Source organism: Mesoplodon mirus, assembly GCF_964341445.2.
Source record: "Mesoplodon mirus genome assembly, chromosome: 4".
In the NCBI taxonomy this organism is placed as follows: domain Eukaryota; kingdom Metazoa; phylum Chordata; class Mammalia; order Artiodactyla; family Ziphiidae; genus Mesoplodon; species Mesoplodon mirus.
Window position 1 is genome coordinate 100,658,097 of NC_138979.1, and position 25,172 is coordinate 100,683,268.

General features: G+C 39.8%; 1 protein-coding gene across 1 annotated transcript in view; it reads right to left on the bottom strand.

The window, feature by feature from the left end:
* Window positions 1–25,172, bottom strand: part of LOC309802880 (uncharacterized protein) — a gene marked incomplete at its 5' end in the record, with an annotated part of 85,371 nt that overhangs the window by 52,083 nt on the left and 8,116 nt on the right. Inside the window, one exon of the mRNA XM_082618755.1 lies at window positions 18,769–18,853. Coding sequence (XP_082474881.1) covers window positions 18,769–18,853 — 85 coding nt within the window. The remainder of the gene's footprint in view (window positions 1–18,768; window positions 18,854–25,172) is intronic.

Consider the following 25,172-nt stretch of genomic DNA (forward strand, 5'->3'; position numbering starts at 1 on the left):
ATAAAACATGACCTGGATTTCATGGTAGACACATATATCAAACTATACAACTATGCTTCCTACAGATAATTCATAAACTATCAAAATACCTAAAAGAATGTTTAAAAATAGGTTTTCTCCTATATTTAATATTTGAAGGAAAAGCTGTAAGGTGCACGTAGGCACCTTAATCTTTGAATATTTTTGCCTACAGGGCTCTGACTGAATACATTAACCATTGATAATCTACCTGTTTAAACAACCACCGTTTTAACGCTCATACTTTGAAAATTTATCTGGTCTTCCAGAAGATAGTACTGAAAGCGCCACATTTCATTTCTGCATGATCTCTGGTACCGGCACTCTGGAATTGTTCAAAGTCATTTCAAACATAGCATTTGTTATCACTGTGGACCCAACTGTATTGAGTTATCAGTTCTTTGAAGGAATAAATTTTGGAGAGGTGTGGGAGGAAGGAATACATTTTATAAAATATTACAACGAATCTCACAACTGACCTTTTTTTTTTTTTTTTTTTTTTTTTTTTGCGGTACGTGGGCCTCTCACTGCTGTGGCCTCTCCCGTTGCGGAGTACAGGCTCCGGACGTGCAGGCTCAGCGGCCATGGCTCATGGGCCCAGCCGCTCCGCGGTATGTGGGATCTTCCCGGACCGGGGCACGAACCCGTGTCCCCTGCATTGGCAGGCGGACTCTCAACCACTGTGCCACCAGGGAAGCCCCCACAACTGACCTTTGACTAGTTGAAGGTTTAAGTATATTGTTAAACATTTGTAATGTACAGTGAAGGGAATTACCAGAGAGAGAAAGAGAGAGAGAGAAACTGTGAGCTGGTTAAACAGTGTAGTTTTGTCTTTATCAAGTGAACCTAAAGGAACAAGTTACAACTGAAGTTCAAATGAAGAGCCTACCACTGTTGTTCCACATCTGGTTGCTGCTATTTATGTTACTTTGTGGAGCCTACACCTTCTTTTATTATAACCTTTTTATCAGGTATATGTTAAATACTTCTGCATCATGCTCAAGACAGAATTAGAGGCAATGGATACAACTGATTTACTGTTTTCTTCTGCTTTTTCTCTGACTACACTTACTTCATCTTGAGCTGCAAAACTTGCAAAAATAAATATTTTGTGGTTCATTTAGGAATAAAACAGTATATATGGCTATTGTCTTTAGTGAGGAAAGTAAATTTTATTTTAATCTAAATGAATTTTTATTTCATCTTATTTCAACGAAATAAGCTTATTTCAATATAAATAAAATATGGATTTGGCTTTTCAATAAATTTGTTTTAAAATTTCATTTTGAAAACATTGTGCCTAGATGAGTTTGCTGGTGAATTCTTCCAAACTTTTAATACGGAAAAAATTACACCAATTCTCTATAATCTCTTTCAGAAGACAGGAGCAGAGGAAATACTTCCTAACTGATTTTATGAGGCCAGAATTACCATGATATCAAAACTAGACAAAGACATTACAAGAAAAGGAAACAACAGACTGATCTCTCTCATGAACATAAATGCAAAAATATTTAGCAAAATATTAGCAAACCAAATCCAATAATGTATAAAAAGTATTATACACCATGACCAAGTGGGATTTACCCCAGGTATGCAAGATTAGTTTAACATTCAAAAATCAACTAATGTAATCCATCACATCAACAGGCTAGAGAAAATCACATGATCATATCAATAAATGCAGGAAAAACATTTGACAAAATCCAACACCCATTCCTAATAAAATCTATCAGAAAACTAGGAATAGAGGGAAATATCCTCAAGTTCATAAAGAACATCTACAGAATACAGCTAAAATACTTAATGGTGAGAAGGTAACTGTCTGTGTAGAAAATGTGAAAGAATCAACCAAAAAAATCCTGGAACTAATAAGCAATTATAGCAAGTTTGCAGGATACAAAGTTAATATACAAAAGCCAATCATTTTCTTATGTACCAGCAATGAAGAAGTGGAATCTAAAATGAAAAACACACTACCATTTACATTAGCACTTAAAAAAATCTAATACTGAGGTATAAATCTAACAAAATATATGCAAGGTCTATATGAGGAAAAATACAGAACTCTGATGAACAAAATCAGAGAAGAGCTAAATAAATGGAGAGATATTCCATGTTCACAGACAGGAAGACTCAATATTGTCAAGATATCAGTTCTTCCCGACTTGCTCTATAGATTCAACACAATCACAATAAAAATCCCAGAGAGTTATTTTTGTAGATGTTGACAAACTGATTCTAAAGTTTCTATGAAGAGGTCAAAGACGCAGAATAGCCAACACAACATTGAAAAGAAGAACAAAATTGGAAGACTGATACCACCAGACTTCAGGATTTACTATAAAGCTACAGTAATCAAAACAGAGTGGTTTTGGCATAAGAATAAAGAAATAGATCAAGGGAACAGAGTACAGAGCCCAGAAACTGACCCACATAAATACAGTCAACTGATCTTCAATGAAGGAGCAAAGGTAACATAATAGAGCAAAGATAGTCTTCTCAACAAATGGTACTGGAACAACTGGACATACACATGCAAAAAAAAAAAAAAAGGAATCTAGACACAGGCCTTATACCTTTCACCAAAACTAAATCAAAATGGATCACAGGCCTAAATATAAAACTCCTAGAAGATAACATAGGCGAAAATCCTAGGTGAACTTAGATATAGGGGTAACTTTTTAGATACACCAAAGGCATGACCCATGAAAGAGATAATTGATAACCTAGACTTCATTAAGATTAAAAACTTCTGCTCTGTGGAAGACAATGTCAAGAGAATGAGAAGACAAGCCACAGACAGACATATTTGCAAAAGACACATCTGATAAAGGACTACTGTCCAAAATATACAAAGAACTCTTAAAACTCAATAATAAGAAAACAAATAAGCCAACTGAAAAATGGGCCAAAGACCTTAACAGACACCTCATCAAAAAAGATGTACAGAAGGTAAATAAGCATATGAAAAGATGCCATCACATTATACGTCTTCAGGGATATGCAAATTAGAACAACAGTGAGATTGTCACAACTACCAGAATGGCCAAAATCCAGAACACTGACAACACTAAATGCTGGCAAATACGGAGAGCAACAGGAACTCTCATACATTGCAAAATGGTACAGCTGCTTTGGAAGACAGTTTGACAGTTACTTACAAAACTTAAAAGAAAAAATACTTTAAAAAATCAGCTTTATATTGAAGTATAATTGACATATAAAATTGTACCATACTTAAAGTATACACTGTGGTGATCTGATACACGTATACTTTGTGAAAGGATTCCCCATCTAGTGAATTAACACATCCTCTTACCGTATAATCCAGCAATCACACTCCCTGATACTTACTCAAAAGAGTTTAAACACTTATATGTATATAAAAACATGCACACAAAAGGGAGGGGATATGGAAACATATGTATATGTATAACTGATTAAATTTGTTATAAGGCAAAAAAAATAAATAAATAAATAAAATAAATAAATAAATCAGGAAAAAAAAAAAAAAACAAACATGCACACAGATGTTTATAGCAGCTTTATTCATAGCTGCCAAAAGTTGGAGCAACCAAATGTCCTTCAGCAGGCAAATCAATAAACTATGGTACATTTTAGTTATTTATTTTTGGCCACACCACATGGCATGTGGGATCTTTGTTCCCTGACCAGGGATTGAACCCACACCCCCTTCACTGGAAGCGTGGAGTCTTAACCACTGGGCTGCCAGGGAAGTCCCAATCTGTGGTACATTCAGACAATGGAATATTATTCAGTGTTAAAAAGAAATGAGCTATGAAAAGACACAGAGGAAACTTAAGTACATGTTACTAAGTAAAAGAAGCCAATCTGTAAAAGCTACATACTCTATGATTCCAACAACATGACATTCTGGAAAAGGCAAAACTATGGAGATAGTAAAAAGATCAGTGATTGCCAGGGGTTAGGGTGGAAGGAGGGACCAAGAGGTGGAGTACAAAAGACTTAGTGCAGTGACAATACTCCATATGCTATAATGCTGGATACACGTCATTATACATTTGTCAAACCCATAGAACGTACAACACTAAAAGGGAAAGCTAATGCACGCTGTGGACTCTGGGTGATTATTATACGCCAATGACGTTCAATGATTGTAACAAATGTACCACTCTGGTGGGGGGATGTTGATAGTGGAGGAGGCTGTGGGTGGGCAGGAGGGAAGAATATGGTAAATCTTGCCTTTTCTGCTCAATTTTGCTGTGAATCTGAAACTGCTCTAAAAAATAAAGTCTATTTTTTAAAAATTTAACTAATTCACAGAGTGATTTTTTTAAAAATATTTATTTATTTATTTAGCTGAGCTGGGTCTTAGTTGCCTCACAATCTTCGTTGCCACGTGTGGGATCTTTTAGTTGCAGCACGTGAACTCTTAGTTGCAGCACGTGGGATCTAGTTCCCTGACCAGGGATCAAACCCGGGCCCCCTGCATTGGGAGCACAGAGTCTTAGCCACTGGACCACCAGGGAAGTCCCTCACAGAGTGATTTTAACGGAGTTTATGTGATGAATAAAGAGCAATCCAAATATCTAAGCACATTTTTTTTCTCTTTTGTAAAACTTCTCAGTGGCCTCACCGAAGGCAGAGAAACTAGTTATGAGTCTATTAGAAATGATCATACCTTAAAAGCAGATTTCTTCAATCAGTATGTCTCCAAAGACAAATCTAGAATCAACTATGGTACTCTTCAGGAAAATCTTGGGGGTGGGGGAGGGAAGAGCTATAGTTAATACACAATCTCTCTAACCTCTAGATGAGGGTTCTCAACAGGGGACCATGGACTCCTGTGACATCCATAGATCAAGGCAGTCCTTGAACTCTACGAAACTTTGTAACATTTTCATGTATGTGCATTTTCATGTTTTTTCAAAAATCAAATTCTAAAAGGATTCCATGACACAAAAAATGTTAAGAACTACTAGCTAAATTATGTTCTTTTTACCCACGTTTAATCTGCTTTTTAAAAAGTAGACCTAAGTAACTCTGGAGAATGAAAAAAACTACCACAACAGGAATATTGGGCACCCGAAATTGTGGAAAAACTGCTAGGTACAGCATGTTTAATTGGATAAACCTAAGAATCATGCAGGAAATCAAAAAAATCTGGTCCTACTCAACTAGATGCTGACAACAGGAAAAAAACTCAAAACTTTTCTTTTTTTTTTCTCTTTATGCCTTTTGTCATCCTGTAAGGATCATGGGACCTTCCTTAGCAGAGGAATATCTCCTACATCAAATCAGAACTATTGGGACTTCCCTGGTGGCACAGTGGTTAGGAATCCGCCTGCCAATGCAGGGGACACGGGTTTGAGCCCTGGTCCGGGTAGATCCCATGTGCCGCAGAGCAACTAAGCCCGTGTGCCACAACTACTGAGCCTGCACTCTAGAGCCCACGAGCCACAACTACTGAGCCTGTGTGCCACAACTACTGAAGCCCACATGCTGAGAGCCCGTGCTCCACAATAAGAGAAGCCACTGCAATTAGAAGCCTACACACTGCAACAAAGAGTAGCCCCCGCTTGCTACAACTAGAGAAAGCCTGCGCACAGCAATGAAGACCCAACGCAGCCAAATGAATGAATGAATGAATGAATGAATTTAAAAAAAAATCAGAACCATTATCTGGTAATGTTGGTATTTGGATTAAATGAATACATTGGCTCAAGTTCTGGAAATATTAGGGATGGATAAGCCAGCAGCTGATGGGTGTGACAATATCATGCCATATTGATATTCCCTACTCATAATTCCATAAATGCCTCACTCTGAACCCTTCAGCATTAGAACATATAATTCTCCTTTGTGTTGAATGGGAAGACTATGCTTTTACCATGAAGTTCAAGTCAGTTTTTAGGATATCATCTTCCACACCACAACTCTTGCCTAATATCATTTCCTTTAAAGTGTGACTGAAGTATTTTTTGTACAGAGTTCACTAAAATCCTGTTGCAGTTAACTTTTGTTAATTTATTAGCATAATCCATAGTAATTTATGCCTTTCTGTTATATAAAACCATATCTACCCCAAACGATTCATTTGTAATTTGACATGAATTATATTATTTTTCACTTTCCAAACATCTTGCTTAGGCCAATATTAAAGTAGCTTAAAGGCCCAAAGCATACAGCAAAATGGGAATACGACCCTGAAGAACTTTAAATACCAAGATGAAACTAAATTAGAATAATGGGCTGTGGGTTATAATACATTATTACATTATAATAATGTAATATTAGTAAATATAATCATAGTAAGCTTAGGAGAAGGAATTTTATATATTGACCTTCATAGCCTCTACAGAACTTAGCACAGTGTCTAGAACAAAGTAGATTCCAGAAGAGTCTGATAAATAATCTCTTAAAAATTTATTTTCTTTGCTTGCCTGTATTTATGTTAATAGAAAAACTCTGAAATGTTGGGCCCCAAATTCAGTTGAAGTATTGCTAGTTTAGTCTTATATTTTCTTTTCTTTTCTTTTTTTTTTTTTTTGCAGTACGCAGGCCTCTCACTGCTGTGGCCTCTCCCGCCGCGGAGTACAGGCTCAGGACGCGCAGGCTCAGCAGCCATGGCTCACAGGCCCAGCCGCTCCGCAGCATGTGGGATCTTCCCGGAACGGGGCACGAACCCGTGTCCCCTGCATCGGCAGGCAGTCTCTAAACCACTGCGCCACCAGGGAAGCCCCCACGCCTTACTTTTTTAATGCCAATTGGTTATCTGGGTAGTGGGCCATTTTGTGGGTAATGGGTCATTTTGTGCTTTCCCGTATTTAAAAAAAAAACCCTATATTTAAATTTTTTTAGAAAATTAATGTTATGGGAAATTCTAGCCAAAGTCTCTAACACTATGATGTATATATTTTTTTTCATTTTTCTTCTGGAAAGAAGATGAAGTTAACAATTTATAATCATGAAGTAATTTTTACCAGGATTTGTGTGACCTTTCCAAGAAAGTAAATACATATATATCATCAATAAGGAAAAAGTACATGCAGATTTACAGAATGTCCATGAGAAGTCATATATCTTCCTTTGTTAATGCTTACTTGCTATTTAATGTTTCTATTAGAAAGTTGAGAGAGACTTGCCCCTTAGTACTTTGAATGAGGCTATAAAGTTGTGTGAATGTCAATGCTGAAACTGCCTCAAGTGAGGAATAAGAGTTAAGTACACACTGTCACCAAGCGCCCACAGTGTTTGCTTGATGGAGGTATTAAAGGCATCAGAACCCATTGCCCTCTTCCTTGAAGCTGTCACTCAATACCGCCTGGGAAGTTGGGCTGTAGGTTGTCCAGCAAACGCTGTCCAGCTCTAGGACCACGCAAGCCATGTCAGCTTGCGTGGCCCTGGACTGCACAAATATTTGAGTTAGTCTCACCTTTGGCAGGAGACTAAATGCAATGCAAATAACACAAAAATTTTGCTTAGAAATGTCTTAGAGAATAAAGGAAAATTTTTTTAAATGTATGAATGTTTTTTGCTTTTTTGTATCCTAAAATTTCCATTTCATTTCATTTAAAAGCCTTGTCCAGAGACAGGAGATCATCTTTATTTTTGGCAAGGTTCTAAATGGCTAGGCAACTATCCTAACATAATTTATTTACTAATTAATCTTTTCCACATTGATTTGAAATAATGCCTGTATCATTTACAAAATTCCCATATACACATTCTATTTTTAGACTCCCAATACTATTCCACTGAAGTGTAGATTTCTTGGCATAACATACCAAATTGTTTCAAGCATTATAGCTTCATGATTAAATATCCAATTGGGTCAGTGTATTAGTTATCTATTGCTGCATAACAAGTAACCCCTGAAATTCAGCATCATAAAACAACATTAACTCACACAATTGTAAGGAATCTGGGGGCAGCTTAGCTGCGTGGTTCTGCCTCAGAGTCTCACAAGGTGGCTATCCAGGTGTAGGATAGGGCTGAAGTCATCTCAAGGCTTGACTGGGCTGAAGGAGCCACTTCTAAGCTCACCCATATTGTTGTTGTTGACAGGGATTGGTTCCTCGCTTGATGCTGGCCAGAGGTTTTAGTTCCTTGCCACATAGGTCTTTCCACAGGGCTGCTCACAATATGGCAGCTTGCATCCTCCAGGGTGAGAGACCAGGGGATGGGGGGATGTCCAAGGCACAAGCCTGTCTTTTATAACCTAATCTTGAAGCTGACATATCCTTACCTCTGTCACATGTTATGGGTCACACAGACCAATTAATTTGTAAATTAATAGCGCTCCAGATTTAACAAAGTATAGCATTCTCAGTTAAATATAATTTTCAGATAAACATCAAAATTTAGTATATCGCAATAAAGTGAGTCATGAATTTTTTGGTTTCCTAGTGCACATATAAGTTATGTTTACACTATAATGTAGTCTAGTAAGTGTGCAATAGCGTTATGTCTGAAAAAACAGTGCACATACCTTAATTAACAAATACTTTATCACTAAAATATGTTACCCACCATCTGAGCCTTCAGTGAGTTTTAAGTTTCTTTGCTGGTGAGGGTCCTGCCTCAGTGTTGATGGCAGCTGACTGATCAGGGTGCTGGTTGCTGAAGGCTGGGGTGGCTATGGCAGTTTCTTAGAATAAGACAACCACGAAGCTTGACACATCGACTCACTCGTCCTTTCACAAATTATTCCTCTGTAGCCTGCAATGCTGTTGGATAGCATTTTACCCACAGAACTTCTTTCAAAATTGGAGTCAATCCTCTTAAACCCTGGCACTGCTTTATCAACTAAGTTTATGTAATACAGTAAGTCCCCTACATACAAATGAGTTCTGTTCCGAGAGTGCGTTCATAAGTCCAATTTGTTCATTAAGTCCAACAAAGTTAGCCTAGATACCCAACTAACACAATTGGCTATACAGTACTGGACTGTAATAGGTTTATAATACTTTTCACGCAAATAATACATAAAAAACAAACACGAAAAATAAAGAAAACTTTTTTTTTTTTTTTTTTGCAGTACGCGGGCCTCTCACTGCTGTGGCCTCTCCCGTTGAACCCGTGTCCCCTACATCGGCAGGCGGACTCTCAACCACTGCGCCACCAGGGAAGCCCAAAGAAAACATTTTTAATCTTACAGTACAGTACCTTGAAAAGTACAGTAGTATAGTACAACAGCTGGCATACAGGGGCTGGCATCGAGTGAACAGGCGAGAAGAGTTACTGACTGGAGGAGGGAGAGGTGGTGGGATCACAAGCAATAGGAGATGGAGGGCAAGCTGTAATTTCACTCACGCCTGACACTGTCGCACAGATTCTGGTTCCTTGCTAGATTCAATTCTATCTATCCTCTTGAAAAAACGATCCAGTGATGTCTGAGTAGTAGCTCTTTTTTTCTTGTCAGAAATGACACGGTAGCCCTGGATTGCATTCTGAACGGCTGCTGCAACCTTCGTGTAGCATTCTACGTTCGGGTCCTGTGCCTCAAAAACTAACAGTGCCTCCTCAAATAAAGAAAATCCCCTTGCCATTTCCTGCGTCATGAATCTCTTCGGTTCTTCAATTACTTCTTCTTCCTCTTGTCTCTCTTCGTCCTTTCTCTGGGCCTCCAATTCCATCAGATCTTCACTAGTATGCTCTTCATGTTGCACAGCCAGGAGTTCAATGAAGTCGTCCTCTTGCAGATCTAGCTCCACCTTCTCTCTGAGGGTCACTAAGTTGCTGAAGAGCTCTTTGGACTCCTCATCCACCTTCTCAAATACACGAAAATCATGAACAAAGGTTCTTCCAAACCCCATTCATGGTGACGGCCATAACCTCACACCAAGCAAAATCAATGGTTTTTATGGCCTTGTAGATGTTATAGTCCTTCCAAAATTGTCGCAAGGTTGTTTCTGATTCGTCACTTGCCTTTACTGCCTGACGAAAAGTATGATGTAAATAATATTTCCTGAAAGTCACTATAACTCCCTGGTCCACAGGTTGGATGAATGACATAGTATTCGATGGCAGATGCACTACTTTGACATTGGGATGAAAGTCATCCATGAATGGGGGTAGCCCAGAGCACTGTTGAGCAGCAAAAGAATGTTGAATGGGACATCTTTCTCCAAGCCATATTCCTCTACCTCTGGGATAAAGTGGTGGAAAAACCAGTGCTGGAAAATGGCCTGTGTAACCCAGGCTTTGGGGTTACTCTTCCACACAACAGGAAGAGAGCCCTTGACTGTGTTTTTAAGGGCTCTTGGGTTCTCTGAATGATAAACTAAGAGAGGCTCCAGCAATGCCACCAAACAACAGAGTTAGCCTATCCTTTGCTGCTTTATAGCCTGGCAACCACTTTTCCTCCTTACTGATATAATTTTGGTCTGGCATCCTCTTCCAGTACAGCCCTGTCTCATCCACACTGAAAACCTGTGTCTTCATCAATAATTTCTCAAAGTGTTTCAGGAAATTCCTGGGCAGTTACCATACCAGCATTCGTTACTTCACCACATACTTTTTTTTTATTATTGGAGTAAAATTGCTTTACAATGTTGTGTTAGTTTCTGCTGCATAATGAAGTGAATCAGCTATATGTATACATATAACCCATCCCTCTTGGACCTCCCTCCAATCCCCCCCTCCCATCCCACCCAGCTAAGTCATCACAGAGCACCAAACTGAGCTCCCTGTGCTTTATAGCAGGTTCCCATGAGCTATCTATTTTACACACAGTAGTGTATTTATGTCAAACCTAATCTCCCAATTCATCCCACCCTCCCCTTCCCGCCCTGTGTCCACATGTCCTTTCTCTACATCTGCATCTCTATTCCTGCCCTGGAAATAGGTTCATGTGTACTATGTTTCTAGATCCCACATATATGCGGTAATATACGATATTTTTCTCTTTCTGACTTACTTCACTCTGTATGACAGATTCTAGGTCCATCCACATCTCTACAAATGACCCAATTTCTTTCCTTTTTACGGCTGAGTAATAGTCCATTGTATATACGTGCCACTTCTTCTCTATCCATTCATCTGTCGATGGGCATTTAGGTTGCTTCCATGACCTGGCTATTGTAAATAGTGCTGCAATGAACACTGGGGTGCATGTGTCTTTTTGAATTATGGTTTTCTCTGGGTATATGCCCAGTAGTGGGAGTGCTGAGTCATATGGTAATTCTATTTTTAGTTTTTTAAGGAACCTCCATACTGTTCTCCAAAGTGGCTGTATCAATTTACATTCCCACCAACAGTGCAAGAGGGTTCCCTTTTCTCCACACCCTCTCCAGCATTTACTATTGGTAGATTTTTGATGATGGCCATTCTGACCAGTGTGAGGTGATGCCTCATTGTAGTTTTGATTTGCATTTCTCTAATAATTAGTGATGTTGAGCAGCTTTTCATGTGCTTCCTGGCTATCTGTATGTCTTCTTTGGAGAAATGTCTATTTAGTTCTTCTGCTCAGTTTTGGATTGGGTTGTTTGTTTTTTTTTTTGATATTGAACTGCATGAGCTGATAATATATTTTGGAGATAAATCCTTTGTCCATTGATTCGTTTGCAAATATTTTCTCCCATTCTGAGGGTTGTCTTTTCATCTTGTTTATAGTTTCCTTTGCTGTGCAAAAGGTTTTAAGGTTCATTCGGTCCCATTTGTTTATTTTTGTTTTTATTTCCATTACTCTAGGGGGTGGGTCAAAAAAGATCTTGCTGTGATTTATGTCAAAGAATGTTCTTCCTCTGTTTTCCTCTAAGAGTTTTATAGTGTCCGGTCTTACATTTACATCTTTAACCCATTTTGAGTTTATTTTTGTGTATGGTGTTAGGGAGTGTTCTAATTTCATTCTTTTACATGTAGCTGTCCAGTTTTCCCAGCACCACTTACTGAAGAGGCTGTCTTTTCTCCATTGTATATCCTTGCCTCCTTTGTCATAGATTAGGTGACCATAGGTGCATGGGTTTATCTCTGGGCTTTCTATCCTGTTCCATTGATCTATATTTCTGTTTTTGTGCCAGTACCATGTTGTCTTGATTACTGTAGCTTTGTAGTATAGTCTGAAGTCCAGGAGCCTGATTCCTCCAGCTCCCTTATTTTCCCTCAAGACCGCTTTGGCTGTTTGGAGTCTTTTGTGTCCCCATACAAATTTTATGATTTTTTGTTCTAGTTCTGTAAAAAAATGCCCTTGGCAATTTGATAGGGATTGCATTGAATCTGTAGATTGCTTTGGGTATGGAATATCTTTTTCCTTCTCCTCACTTTCAGTCTGTATGTGTCCCTAGGTCTGAAGTGGGTCTCTTGTAGACAGTATATATATGGGTCTTGTTTTTGTATCCATTCAGCCAGTCTGTGTCTTTTGGTTGGAGCATTCAATCCATTTACATTCAAGGTGATTATTGATATGTATGTTCCTATTACCATTTTCTTGTTTTGGGTTTGTTTTTGTGGGTCTTTTTTTAATATTATCTATCTATATATATATTTATTTTATTTATCTGGCTGCATTGGGTCTTCAGTTGCGGCACGCAGGCTCTTCGTTGCAGTGTGCAGGCTTCTCTCTAGTTGTGGTGCGCAGGCTCCAGAGCATGTTGGCTTAGTTGCTCTGCAGCATGTGGGATCTTAGTTCCCCAACCAGGGCCCAAACCTGCATCCCCTGCATTGGAAGGCAGTTTCTTAACAACTGGACTACCAGGGAAGTCCCTGCCTTTTTCTTCTCTTGTGTTTCCTGCTTAGAGAAGTTCCTTTAGCATTTGCTGCAAAGCTGGTTTGGTGGTGCTGAATTCTCTTAGCTTTTGCTTGTCTCTAAAGCTTTGACTTCTCCATCGAATCTGAATGAGATCCTTGCTGGGTAGAATAATCTTGGTTGTAGGTTTTTCCCTTTCATCACTTTAAATATATCCTGCCACTCCCTTCTGCCCTGCAGAGTTTGGACTCGGCCCTCCCACCACAGGAGCTCAGGCCCAACCCCCAGTCTGGGAGCCAAGATCCTGCAAGCTGCTTGGCTTGACCAAAACAAAAAGTGGGGGGGGGGGGGGGCAGAACAATAACAAAGAATAAAAAATAAAATAAAATTAGAAAAATAAAAAAATGTATTAGAAAAAATAAAAATATAAGTGAAACAACAGCAAGGTAAAACAGAACCACAACAGCAAAAAAAAAAAAAAAAAAAAGCCAGAAAATGCCTTGGCCATGGGGGGCAGGGCTTTGGCGGGGAGCAGGGCTTTGGCATGGTGTGCGGCCAGAGGGGGCCTCAGAGCGCAGAATATCAGGACCTCAGCAGGCTCCCTGGGGCCCAAATAGGTGGGGGAAATGCTGGCCCATTCCCTCCTATCCCTCAGGGGTCTCTTTCCATTTCCACTGATCTCACTGTGGGTGGGCCCCTCTCAAGCATGGGAAACCCTCCCCTCCCCCAGCCGCCCCTCAGGGGCACAGGTCCTGTCCTGCCTCCACTTCTCCTCCCCAATTCTCCCCGCCCACATCCTACCCAGTCGCTCGGGGGTTCCTCCCATCCCCTTAGGTGTCCAAGGTCCTCCACCAGCACCTGGTAGGTGCCCTACTTGTGAGGAGACGCAAACTCCATGTCCTCCTATTCCTCCATCTTGACCTCCCCAGTTTCTCGCCATTTACCTTTACATTGTGAAGGTTGGCTCTAGCCTTGAACCAATGAAACCTGCCATGGCTGGCATGAAAAGATGTGCCCTCTGATTATTTGCTGTGCTTCTTATTCAAGTCTTCATACAGGCTTTTAGCTTTCTCTTGAATCAGCATTAAGCTGAGCAGGACTCAAGGCTGATGCTGATCCTGCATCCACACACTGAGAAGCTTCTCCATCTCCTCCGTCACTTGTCCACACTTCTTGAATATTATTGTCAACATCATCGGCACAGCAGACTTCACATGTTCCATGATCTTGTCCTTGTTCTTTAGAATTGTGCCAATGGTGGAACGATTCATGTTATAATAATGAGTGACAGCTACCATCTTTTTGCCTCTCTCCACTCTCTCAATTATTTTCAGTTTGTTTACATCATTATCGCTTGAGGCTTCTTAGCAGTACCAGCTACATCACCACTGCTTTTACACTTGTTTCCGGACATCCTGGGCTTGAAATAAAGATACGGTACTACTGTACTCTATACAGTACTGTAAAGTACACAAAAGCACAACCACTTGTAGAGGATGCATGCACGTGACAATGTACGCCAGACACGTGAACTAACTTACATGCTTGGACATGCAACTTCACGTTCGCATCTTTGAAAGTTCACAACTTGAAGGTTCGTACTTGGGGGACTTACTGTATTCTAAATCCTCTGTGGTCATTTCAACAATCTTCACAGCACCTTCACCAGGAGTAGATTTCATCTCAAGAAATCACTTTCTTTGTTCATCCATAAGAAACAACTCTTCATCCATTCAAGTTTTATCATGAGATGGCAGCAATTCAGTCACATCTTCAGGCTCCACTTCTAATTCTAGTTCTCTTGCTATTTCTTGCTACCACATCTACTGAAGCCTTTAACTCCTCAAAGTCATCCATGAGGGTTGGAATCAACTTCTTCCAAACTCCTATGGATACTCATATACTGACCTCTTCCCATGAATCATGAAAGTTTTTTTTTTTTTTCTTCCTTTCAGGAGGAGGAAAGATTGATTTATTACTTGCAGCTAGTAAGGAGAACACCTAGGGATCTTTCCCAAAGCAGTGTCTCCACAAATGTTCTTAATGGCATCTAGAATGGTGAATCCTTTCCAGAAAGCTTTCTATTTAGTTTACCCAGATCCATCAGAGGAATCACTGTCTATGGCAGCTATAAACTTACAAAATGTGTTTCTTAAATAATAAGACTCTAAACTGTTAATTACTCCTTGATCCATGGGCAGCAGAATGGATGTTATGCTAGCAGGCATGAAAACAACACGAGGGACTTCCCTCGTGGTCCAGTGGTTAAGACTAAGAGCTCCCAATACAGAGGGCATGGGTTTGATCCCTGGTCAGGGAACTAAGATCCCGCATGCCACTCGGCGCAGCCAAAACAAAAAACAAAAAAAACACATGAATCTCGTTGTACATCTCCATCAGAGCTCTTGGGTGACTGGGTCCATTGTCAATAAGAGTAATATTTTGAAATGAATCTTTTTTTCTGAGCAGTAGCTCTCAACAGTGGGCTCAAAATATTCAGTAAACCATGTGGTCAACTGATGTGATGTCATCCAGGCTTTGTTGTTCCATTTACACAGCACAGGCAGAGTAGATTTAGCATAATTCTTAAGGGCCCTAGGATTTTCAGAATGGTAAATGAGTATTGGCTTTAACTTAAAGTCACCAGCTGCGTTAGCCCCTAACAAGAGAAGCAGCTTGTCCTTTGAATATTTGAAGCCAGATATTGACTTCTCCTCTCTAGCTATGAAAGTCATAGAGGGCACCTTCTTCCAATATAAAGCTGTTTCATCTACACTGAACTCTATTGCTTAGTGTAGCCACCTTCATTAATTATCTTAGCTAGATCTTCTGGATAACTTGCTGCAGCTTCTACAACAGCCCTTGCTGCTTCACCTTGCACTTTTATGTTATGGAGACAGCTTTCCTTAAACCTCATGAACCAACCTTGACTGGCTTCAAACTTTTCTTTTGTAGCTTCCTCACTCTCCTAGCCTTCACAGAATTGAACAGCGTTAGGGCCTTGCTCTGGATTAGGCTTTGGCTGAAGGGAATGTTGTGCTGGTTTGATCTTCTATCCAGACCAATAAAACTTTCTCCCTATCATGAGTTAGGCTGTTTTGCTTTCTTATCATTTGTGTATTCACTATAGTAACACTTTTAATTTCCTTCAAGAACATTTCCTTTGCATTCATAACTTAGCTAACTGTTTGGTGCAAGACGGCTAGCTTTCAAGTCTATCTGGGCTTTTGACTGCTTTCCTCACTAAGCTCAATCATTTCCAGCCTTTGATTTAAAGTGAGAGATGTGCAACTCTTCCTTTCACTTGAACACTCATGCCATTGTAGGGTTATCGATTGGCCTAATTTCAATATTGTCGTGTCTCAGGGAATAGGGAGGCCCAAGGAGACAGAGAGGGAGATGGGGGAACAGCTGCTGAGTAGAGCAGTCAGAACACACACATTTATCACTAAGTTTGCCATCTTATATAAGTGCAGCTTGTGGTGCCCCAAAACAATTATAATAGTAATATCAAAGATCACTGATCACAGATCACTGTAACAGGTATAATGAAAATGAAAAAGTTTGAAATACTATGAGAATTACCAAAATGTGACACAGAGACACAATATGAGCAAATACTCTTGGAAAAATGGCACCAACAGGACTGCTCAACACAGGGTTATCACAAACCTTTAATTTGTAAAAAACACAGTATCTCTGAAGTACAATAAAGCAAAGCACAATAAAATACGGTGTGCCTATGTAAGTATGCCCTGTGCAACATTTTAAAATTATGCATTGTTTGTCTGAAGTTCAAATTTAACTGAGAATTCTATATTTTATCTGGCAGCCCTACCCTGGTACAATATAGGAGGGGACTACACAAGGGTGTGAAAGACAAGAGGCAGACAGTGATCACTGGGGTCTGTCTTACAGCTTGGCTACCAGAGCTAAGTCTTCCCATACAACACTTTTTTTTTTTTTGGCTGATCAATTTCACCATCACTCTTTCAGTGAAACTGAAAATCAAGTCACGTTCCAAAAAGAGAAATCAGTTATAGTTTTTGTTGAGATTTTGTTAAATCTACAGATTAATGCAAGGGAAATGGATATATTTATAGTATGGAGTGTTCTCAGCAAGCCTTTTTATATCCTCTATTAAGTTTTATATTTTTCTTCATCTAGGTCATGCATACTTCCTGTTAGGAGTTTGCTGTTATTATAGTTCTGATTTGTGATTATAATTTTACCTATGATAGTTTTGAGCTGGTTTTGGTTGGAATATAAGACTATTATTGATTTTTATACATTTATTTTGTAATGGCTACCTTACTGAATGTTCCTATTATTTCTAGCAACTTTTAAGTTGATTTCCTTAGGTTTTCCAGCTACGTTATAATGTCATCTGCAACTAATGATAATTTTGCCACCTCCTTTTCAATATTTAAACTTCTAATTTTGTTTTTTTGACTGATTATACTGTCTATCAAGCAGTTATCATTTTTATAAGAAAAACTTGAGCCTCAGAATAGTCTTCTGAATTGGGAGAAAATAATATATAGGAAAACTACTTTACACATTTTATTATTTAGATTGAGGTGTAACTGTAAGTATGATGTTTCCAGACTACCCTCCCCAAATCTGCTACACAAAAAGCTTCCCACAATTTCACTTTGTTTAAATATCCCACATCTGCGTTGCTTTGAAAGAACTTATAACGAAGTCTGCCTTCCAGAAACAGCGGAACTTTTTCCTTACCATTTCAGGCAGACATTCAAGGGGAATTTTCACAGGACTTTAGACATGTCACTTCCCCCAAAAGTGTATTACATAAAAAGCTTTGGATCAGGAAAACAAGAATCACACACATACAGATAAATAAGGACTCCTGAAAATCCAGAAAACAGTCTACAGCACAAAAACAACACAATCTAATGAGAGAGGGAGAAGAAAAGCCCAGAGAGAGAGACAGCTCACAGGAGAATGCTCTGCCAGGCATTGGCTCCCTCTCTTAAACAACAGCTGTTAATAAATCTCTTGAGCAGTGCGAGTGTCAGATTTTTAGCTGGGAAGCAGGGGTAGCTATCTGGCTGGAAGGGAAGACTGGAGGACTTGTCTTAACTGAGTGCTGCTTCTCGGTAGTTAGCACACCATTTTTACTTCGAATGCATATTACACAACAATAAAAATAATGTGTTTTCTAAAGATGCTCTTATTTATAATTTACAAACTTTTTTCTTCTTACATATGAATTCTGATTCTGGAGGGCAGTTGTGGGTTTTATGCAAATCGGTGGGGGAAGCTAAAGCTCTCCTAAGCCACTCCTTCACACCCACAGGTCTACAAAGCACTGTTCTAAATTGTATGAAAGCATAAAGTTTAAAAGATGCGATTCTACCCATATGGGAATAGAATCTACAAAAGAGTAGATAGATGCATAACTGATTCACTTTGCCATACAGCAGAAACTAACACAACATTGTAAATCAACTACACTCCATAAAAATTAATTAAAAAATAAAAATATAAAAATAAAATACACAATTCTTACCCTCAGAAAAGCACAATCCAAAGGTGTAAAGAGTATGCAAGGAGGGAATCAAAGAAGGTGACTGAGGTAACTAACTGTTGACTATGGGCACAGTACAGAACTACTCAACCTCCAGGTTACAAATGATAACACAGATGCTCAGGGCTAAGTTGATTTTAAAATTCTGTCTTAACACTGTGTTGATGATAGCAAGATATTCCCATGGAGGGGGGTTATAGGAACAAGGAAGAAGGTGTGTCTTTTCCTAACACACCGGGTGATGTGGTCCTAAGCCATGATGAGTCTGGAGAGGCACCTCCTCCCATGTAACAGCTTTTTGGGAAACAGGTAATATGAGCTATTTCAAGTCCTAAGGAGAGATTAACTTGGGTCTGGAGGCTTAGAAAAAAATCCAGATGGAGTGGCTTCAATTCAATACATATTTACTGAGTACATTTGTATCAGGTACTACGTTGGGGACAAAATAAGACAAAGGTCTCTATCCTCAGAGTCAATGGAAGATGTTTTCATCTCTGACATCTCAGAATCACACTCAGGATCTTACCTGTAAATACGAATGCAAGGATCCACCAACACAACTGGTCTTGCATTTTCTAGAAGTTTCTTGTCTTTGAGATTGTGCGCCATTTCTGAACAGAGTACAAAAAAAAATGTAAAAGGTGCTCTGGCATGCTCTTTAACTCTCAAATGCAGACCTCAGGAAAAAAAACACTGCAAATTTCAGCTGATTTTGCTCTTGCTCCGTGGGAGACTGAGTTAAAGCAATTTTAAACTTAATGAATGCTAACTGTGAGCCAATTTAAAACAAATATGCCAGACCAAGCCATCCTGTTTGGGCAGTAGTCAAAGCAAACCTCATCTTAGCCTGGATCAGTGACATCTACCAGAACCTAATGCCTGGGGAGAAAGACTAACTTAATTAATTTTCCTCACTGAATTCTTGATTCTAACCACCATCCCCTACTCCAAAACCTCTTTCTCTCCATGCTTTCTGAACCTGAGAAAATGGCAACCCATCCACCCAGCCACTTGCTCTATCTGGACATGTTAACACATCTGCTCTAGACAATGACCGAGTCCAGACCATGACCAAGTCCTGTCAACTCTACCCTCCAATACATCTATTTTTTTTTTTTTTTTTTTTTTTTTTTTTTGCGTTACGCGGGCCTCTCGCTGTTGTGGCCTCTCCCATTGTGGAGCACAGGCTCCATACGCGCAGGCTCAGCAGCCATGGCTCACGGGCCCAGCTGCTCCGCGGCGGAGCGGCATGTGGGATCTTCCCAGACCGGGGCACGAACCCATGTCCCCTGCATCGGCAGGCGGACTCTCAACCACTGCGCCACCAGGGAAGCCCCCTCCAATACATCTTGAATTTGCTTACTTCTCTCTCCCCTACCAGTACTGTAACCCAAGTCATGCATATCTCCCACCCGGACAACTGCATTAGCTTCCAAGCTGGTGTGCTTGCTTCTACCCTGACTCTACCAAATTCCTCAGATACATATGTGATTTAACTTGTTTATTGGATATTTCTCCCCTCAGAATGTAAGCTCCATGAAGACAAAGATCCCTTCTGATTTTTTTTTTTTTTACTGGGGTATTCCTGGTGCCTAGCACAGTACCTGGCATACGGTAGGCATCAATAAGACTTGAGAGAATAAATGAATGATAGAAGTCCTCCTGTCCACACAGACAAGTAAGGCTCAGAGTCCATTCTCTTAAGAGTCTTTTTTCCCTCAGAGCCACATGAGCCATTCCTCAAAGAGAACTGTCTTTTTACTTCCTTCCTTCATTGTACGGTGACCTTTTAGCAGAGTCTTTTAGGAAAAAATCAGAGCGAGCTCTGAAAGAATCCAGACAGAACCTGCCTCTTTTTAATGCTTTGGAAAGAGATGACATTTTATGAAGAAAACAAAACAAAGCAAAACAAAACAATCTTAGACCTTTTGAGGCATTACTGCCATCTGGGGGCAATAATATTAACCTGCAGGCAACCAAGAACTTTTCCCTCTGCCTACTAATTGTCTCAATTTTTCTGAAATTTAACAATGATTTTAAACCTTGGTATGAGTCTCCTTTTATCCATCATGCCTTCTATTCTGGAAATATGTCCTTCAGTTCTAGGGCATTTTCTTGAATTATTTCATTGATATTTTTCTCCCCATTTTCTCTTTTGGGAATTCTTGTAATTTGGATGTTAGATCTCCTGAATTGGCTTTTAACTTTCTTATCCTTTTTCTCCCATGTTCCTCCTCTCTTTTTTTGTACTAATTTTTTAGAGGCGATATTTCTGGCTCCACCAAAATATCTCCAAAACAACCTTTGGCAAAACAAAGCTGAGGTACTTCCTGGTGGCACAGTGCTTAAGAATCCGCCTGCCAATGCAGGAGACACAGGTTCGAGCCGTGGTCCAGGAAGATCCCACATGTCATGGAGCAACTAAGCCCGTGCGCCACAACTACTGAGCCTGCACTCTAGAGCCCGCAAGCCATAACTACTGAGTCCACGTGCCACAACTATTGAAGCCCATGTGACTAGAGCCTGTGTTCCTCAACGAGAAGCCACCGCAATGAGAAGCCTGCGCACCACAACGAAGAGTAGCCCCCGCTCAACGCAACTAGAGAAAGCCTGCGCACAGCAACGAAGACCCAACACAGCCAAAAATAAAAAAATTAAAATCAAAAATTTTTTTTAAAAAGCTGAGTTTATTCTTACTGAAGGAAGGGACAGCACTAACTTGACGGAGTCTTAGCCTCTTGGAGCAGGGAGGGCAAAGCTTAGTTATTTCTGAGGTTTTGCAACCTGGTTTAGGGCAGGTCTTTCAATGCTAGGACTTGATTAGGATTGGACAAGAATAATAGTTTAGTGTTGGTGGTCCCAGCAAGGAAAGATTTTGAGATGCAGATTCAAAGAGTCTAGGGGAGTAAACTGTTCCTTGATGCTATCTATTGGTAAGCTCAGCATTTAAATGGGTTTGGGGGAAGGACAGTCCCAGAATAAACAAAATTATTTACATCTGTCATTGCCTTGTGAAAAAGTTCCCTGTAATAATAAAGTTATACTTGAGATGAGTGGAATAGTAAGTCTTGTAAATGCAAACAATAAGCTGTGTGGGTACAGATGGTTTCAGTTCTCAGGGGTCTCCTCACCTTAGTTTCCTTCCTTTCTGTTGAATTTTTCACTTCTACTATAGTATCTTCAATTTATGAGTCTTTTTTCTTCTGAAAGCTCCTTTTTAAAGCCTTCTTTCTTTGGGGGGACAAGGATATCAACAAGGACAGAAAATAGAATTTTTTAAAAGAAGTTTCCCTGCCAGCTTCATTGCCTCAATGTCCTCTGAGTTCCTTTTGGTGTCTGTCTTTCATGCTGGGCCTTTCTTGGATTGTCTGAGGGTGAGCCTTGGCTGTCCATGAAGAGCAATGAGACCAACAGCAGGGATGAGGCAGGGTAGGAGGCCGGGCTGGTCAGTGCAGGATGATCGTATTAGGACTGCAGGGTTTCCCCTCTTGGGCTGGAAAGTTTTCCCACTGAGGAATTATCCAATTGCCTGTGGGTCAAGGAGGGCATGGAGCAAGCCTGGTTGCCAGCGTTCTCAGAGCTGAGTTACAGAAGGGGGCTGAGATATCACGATCCAATACTGTCCTCAGCTATGCCTCTTATTTTTTTGTCTCACTCACACTCCCCCTTTCAGAGACATCTAGTACCTCCACCACCTAATCTTTCCTGGGGGTCCTAAAAATTGGCTTGTTATGGCTTCCCCACTAATAGCTTAGTGAATTACTACTCTGCTAAGTCAGTTTCCACTCTTCCAAAATGTGGTTGCTGTCATCTGCTCACCCACGTTTTTTGTCTTGTGGGTTTATGCATTTTGAACTTATTCCTTTTAGAAGACTTTGGATAGGCAGCAGAGATAAATGAAGGTGTTCATTCAACCACATTTAACTAGGAGTCTGCATTACATTCCTAAGGTTCCCTCCAACACTAAATACTGTGATTTTAAGTGCATTTTTGTTAAAGCAAGAGTGAACATAGTTGGGAATGATACTGGAGCAAGTACAACTTAGGAATCTCATGTCCAAATGCATTAGGAGAAGAGAGGTAATTAGCTTCCCCCCTCCCCAATAATCAGTCTGGGAAGGCTTTATGGAAAAAGCAAAATTTGAGGAACTATTTATACGATAAGAAATACTCATTTTGACACAGAGTAGATGAAAAAATATTTTAATAACTAAACCTGAGGACTTATTTATTTATACATTTTAAAAAGCAGCAGGAGTGGAATAAAAGAGAAGTTGAGGGAGCCTACAGCAAACTTATTCTTGATCCAGAATGCAACAGGGACCTACCATCAGGCTTTAGGTAGTGAAATGGTATCAGAAAAGCATGAAAAGAAAGATAACGTAGGAAACTTTGGGATCAATTATAAGGATAAATTGAGGGAGGAAGAGACAGTACTAAAAAAAGAAGAAGAAGAAGAAGAAGAAGAAGTTTTTTAAAGAAATGGAAAAGCCAATCTTCTAAAATTCATAGCGAAATGCAAAGGACCTTGATCAGCCAAAACAATACTGAGAAAGAAGAACAAAGTTGGAGGACTCCCTCTCCAATTTCCAAACTTACTATATGGCTATGGTAACCTAGAACAGTGTGTACTGGCATAAGGATAGACATATAGACCAATGGAATATAACTGAGAGTCCAGAAATAAACCCATACATCTATGGCCAATTGATTTTCAAAAAGCATGCCAAGACTATTCGACAAGGAAAGAATAGTCTCTTCCATAAATGGTGCTGGGACAACTGGATACCCACACTCCTATTTCATATGATATATCAAAATTAACTCAAAATGGATCAACAGCCTAAATATAAGAGCTAAAACTATAAAACTCTTAGAAGGATACATATGGGTAAATCTTCAGACCTTGGATTCAGAATGGATTCTTAGATATGACACAAAAAGCACAAGCAACAAAAGAAAAATGGATAAATTAGACTTTATCAAGATTGAAAACTTTTGTTCATCAAAGGACATTACCAGGAAAATGAGAAAGACAACCCATAGGAGAAAATATTTGCAAATCACATGACTAATACAGAGTCTTGGGACTTCCCTGGTGGCACAGTGTTAGTTAAGACTCCACACTCCCAACACAGGGGGCCCGGGTTCGATCCCTGGTCAGGGAACTAGATCCCACATGCATGCCGCAAATAAGAATTCTCATGCCACAACTAAGGAGCCCACATGCTGCAACTAAGGAGCCCTTGAGCCTCGACTAAGGAGTCCACCTGCTGCAACTAAGACCCGGCACAAATAAATATTTAAAAAAAAAAGAGTCTAGTATTCAGAATGTATAAAGAACTCTTACAACTCAACAACAAAAAGATAAACAACCCGAAGTAAAAATGGGCAGATAACTTGAATAGACATGTCTTCAAACAAATTATACTGGGACTTCCCTGGTGATGCAGTGGTTAAGAATCTGCCTGCTAATGCAGGGGACACGGGTTCGAGCCCTGGTCCAGGAAGATCCCACATGCTGCGGAGCAACTAAGCCCGTGTGGCACAACTACTAAGCCTGCGCTCTAGAGCCTGCGAGCCACAACTACCGAGTCCGCGTACCACAGCTACTGAAGCCCGCACGCCTAGAGCCCATGCTCCTCAACAAAGACAAGCCACCCCAATGAGAAGCCCACACACCGCAACGAAGAGTAGCCCCTACTGGCTGCGACTAGAGAAAGCCCGCACGCAGCAATGAAGATCCAACGCAGCCAAAAATAAATTAATTAATTAATTTTAAAAAATTAACCAATGGCCAACAGGCACATGAAAAGGTGCTCAGTATCATTAATCATTAAGGAAATGCAAATCAAAACCACGAGATAACACTCTAAGTCCATTAGGATGACTATTTTTGAAAAGTGGAAAATAAGTGTTGGAAAGGATTGGAGAAATTGGAACCTTTGTGTGTTGCTGATGGAAATGTAAAATGGTGCACCTGCCGCAAAAAACAATTTGGTGGTTCCTCAAAAAGTTAAATATAGGATTACCATACGACCCAGCTGTTCTACCCCTAGGTATACCGTATACAGAGGAATTGAAAACAGGGACTCAAGCAAGTACACGTACATGAATGTTCACAGCAGTATTATTCACAAAGCTGAACGGTGGAAACAGTCCAAATGTCCGTCAACAGATGAATGGATAAACAAGTTATGGTACACACATACTCACAATGGAATTTTATTCAGCCATAAAGAGAAATGAAGCACTGATACATGATACAATGTGGAAGAACCTTGAAAACACTATGCTTAGTTTAAGCCAGACAAAAAAGATCACATGATTTTACTTCTGTGAAATACCCAGAATAAGTAAATCCATAGAGACAGAAAACAGTCTGGAGTTGTCAGGAACTTGGAGGAAGAAAGAGTGAAGAATGACTGCTTAACGCGTATGGGGTTAACTTTTTGGGGTGGGTTAATGAAAATGTTTTGGAACTTGATAGAAGTGGTGACTAAATGATATTGTGAATGTTCTAAATGTCACTGATTTGTATACTTTAAACTGGTTAATTTTATTATGTGAATTTCACCTCAATAAATAAAAAGGGGGGAGATGCTGAAAGACCCACCAAAAAGGCCTTAGGAGTAAGACAGAAAAAAGCACAGTGACACAAATACAAAGAAAATCAAAACAAGGAATTATAAAACTGAGAATTTCACCCTGGAAACAACGATGGATATGAACATTCTTAGCTCAAAAAAAGGGAGCAGAGTGTACATAATCACCAAAAAAAGCAAATGCAAGGATTTTCTCATTGGCAGAGCTCTGGGAATGCTGGTGGAATAGGTGAGACGAGTGATTATCATAAGACTCACTAAGATACTGAAGGGCAAGAAACCTAGAGGGAACAGAGATAGAGAAGAACCCTGCATTTCTGAGAAC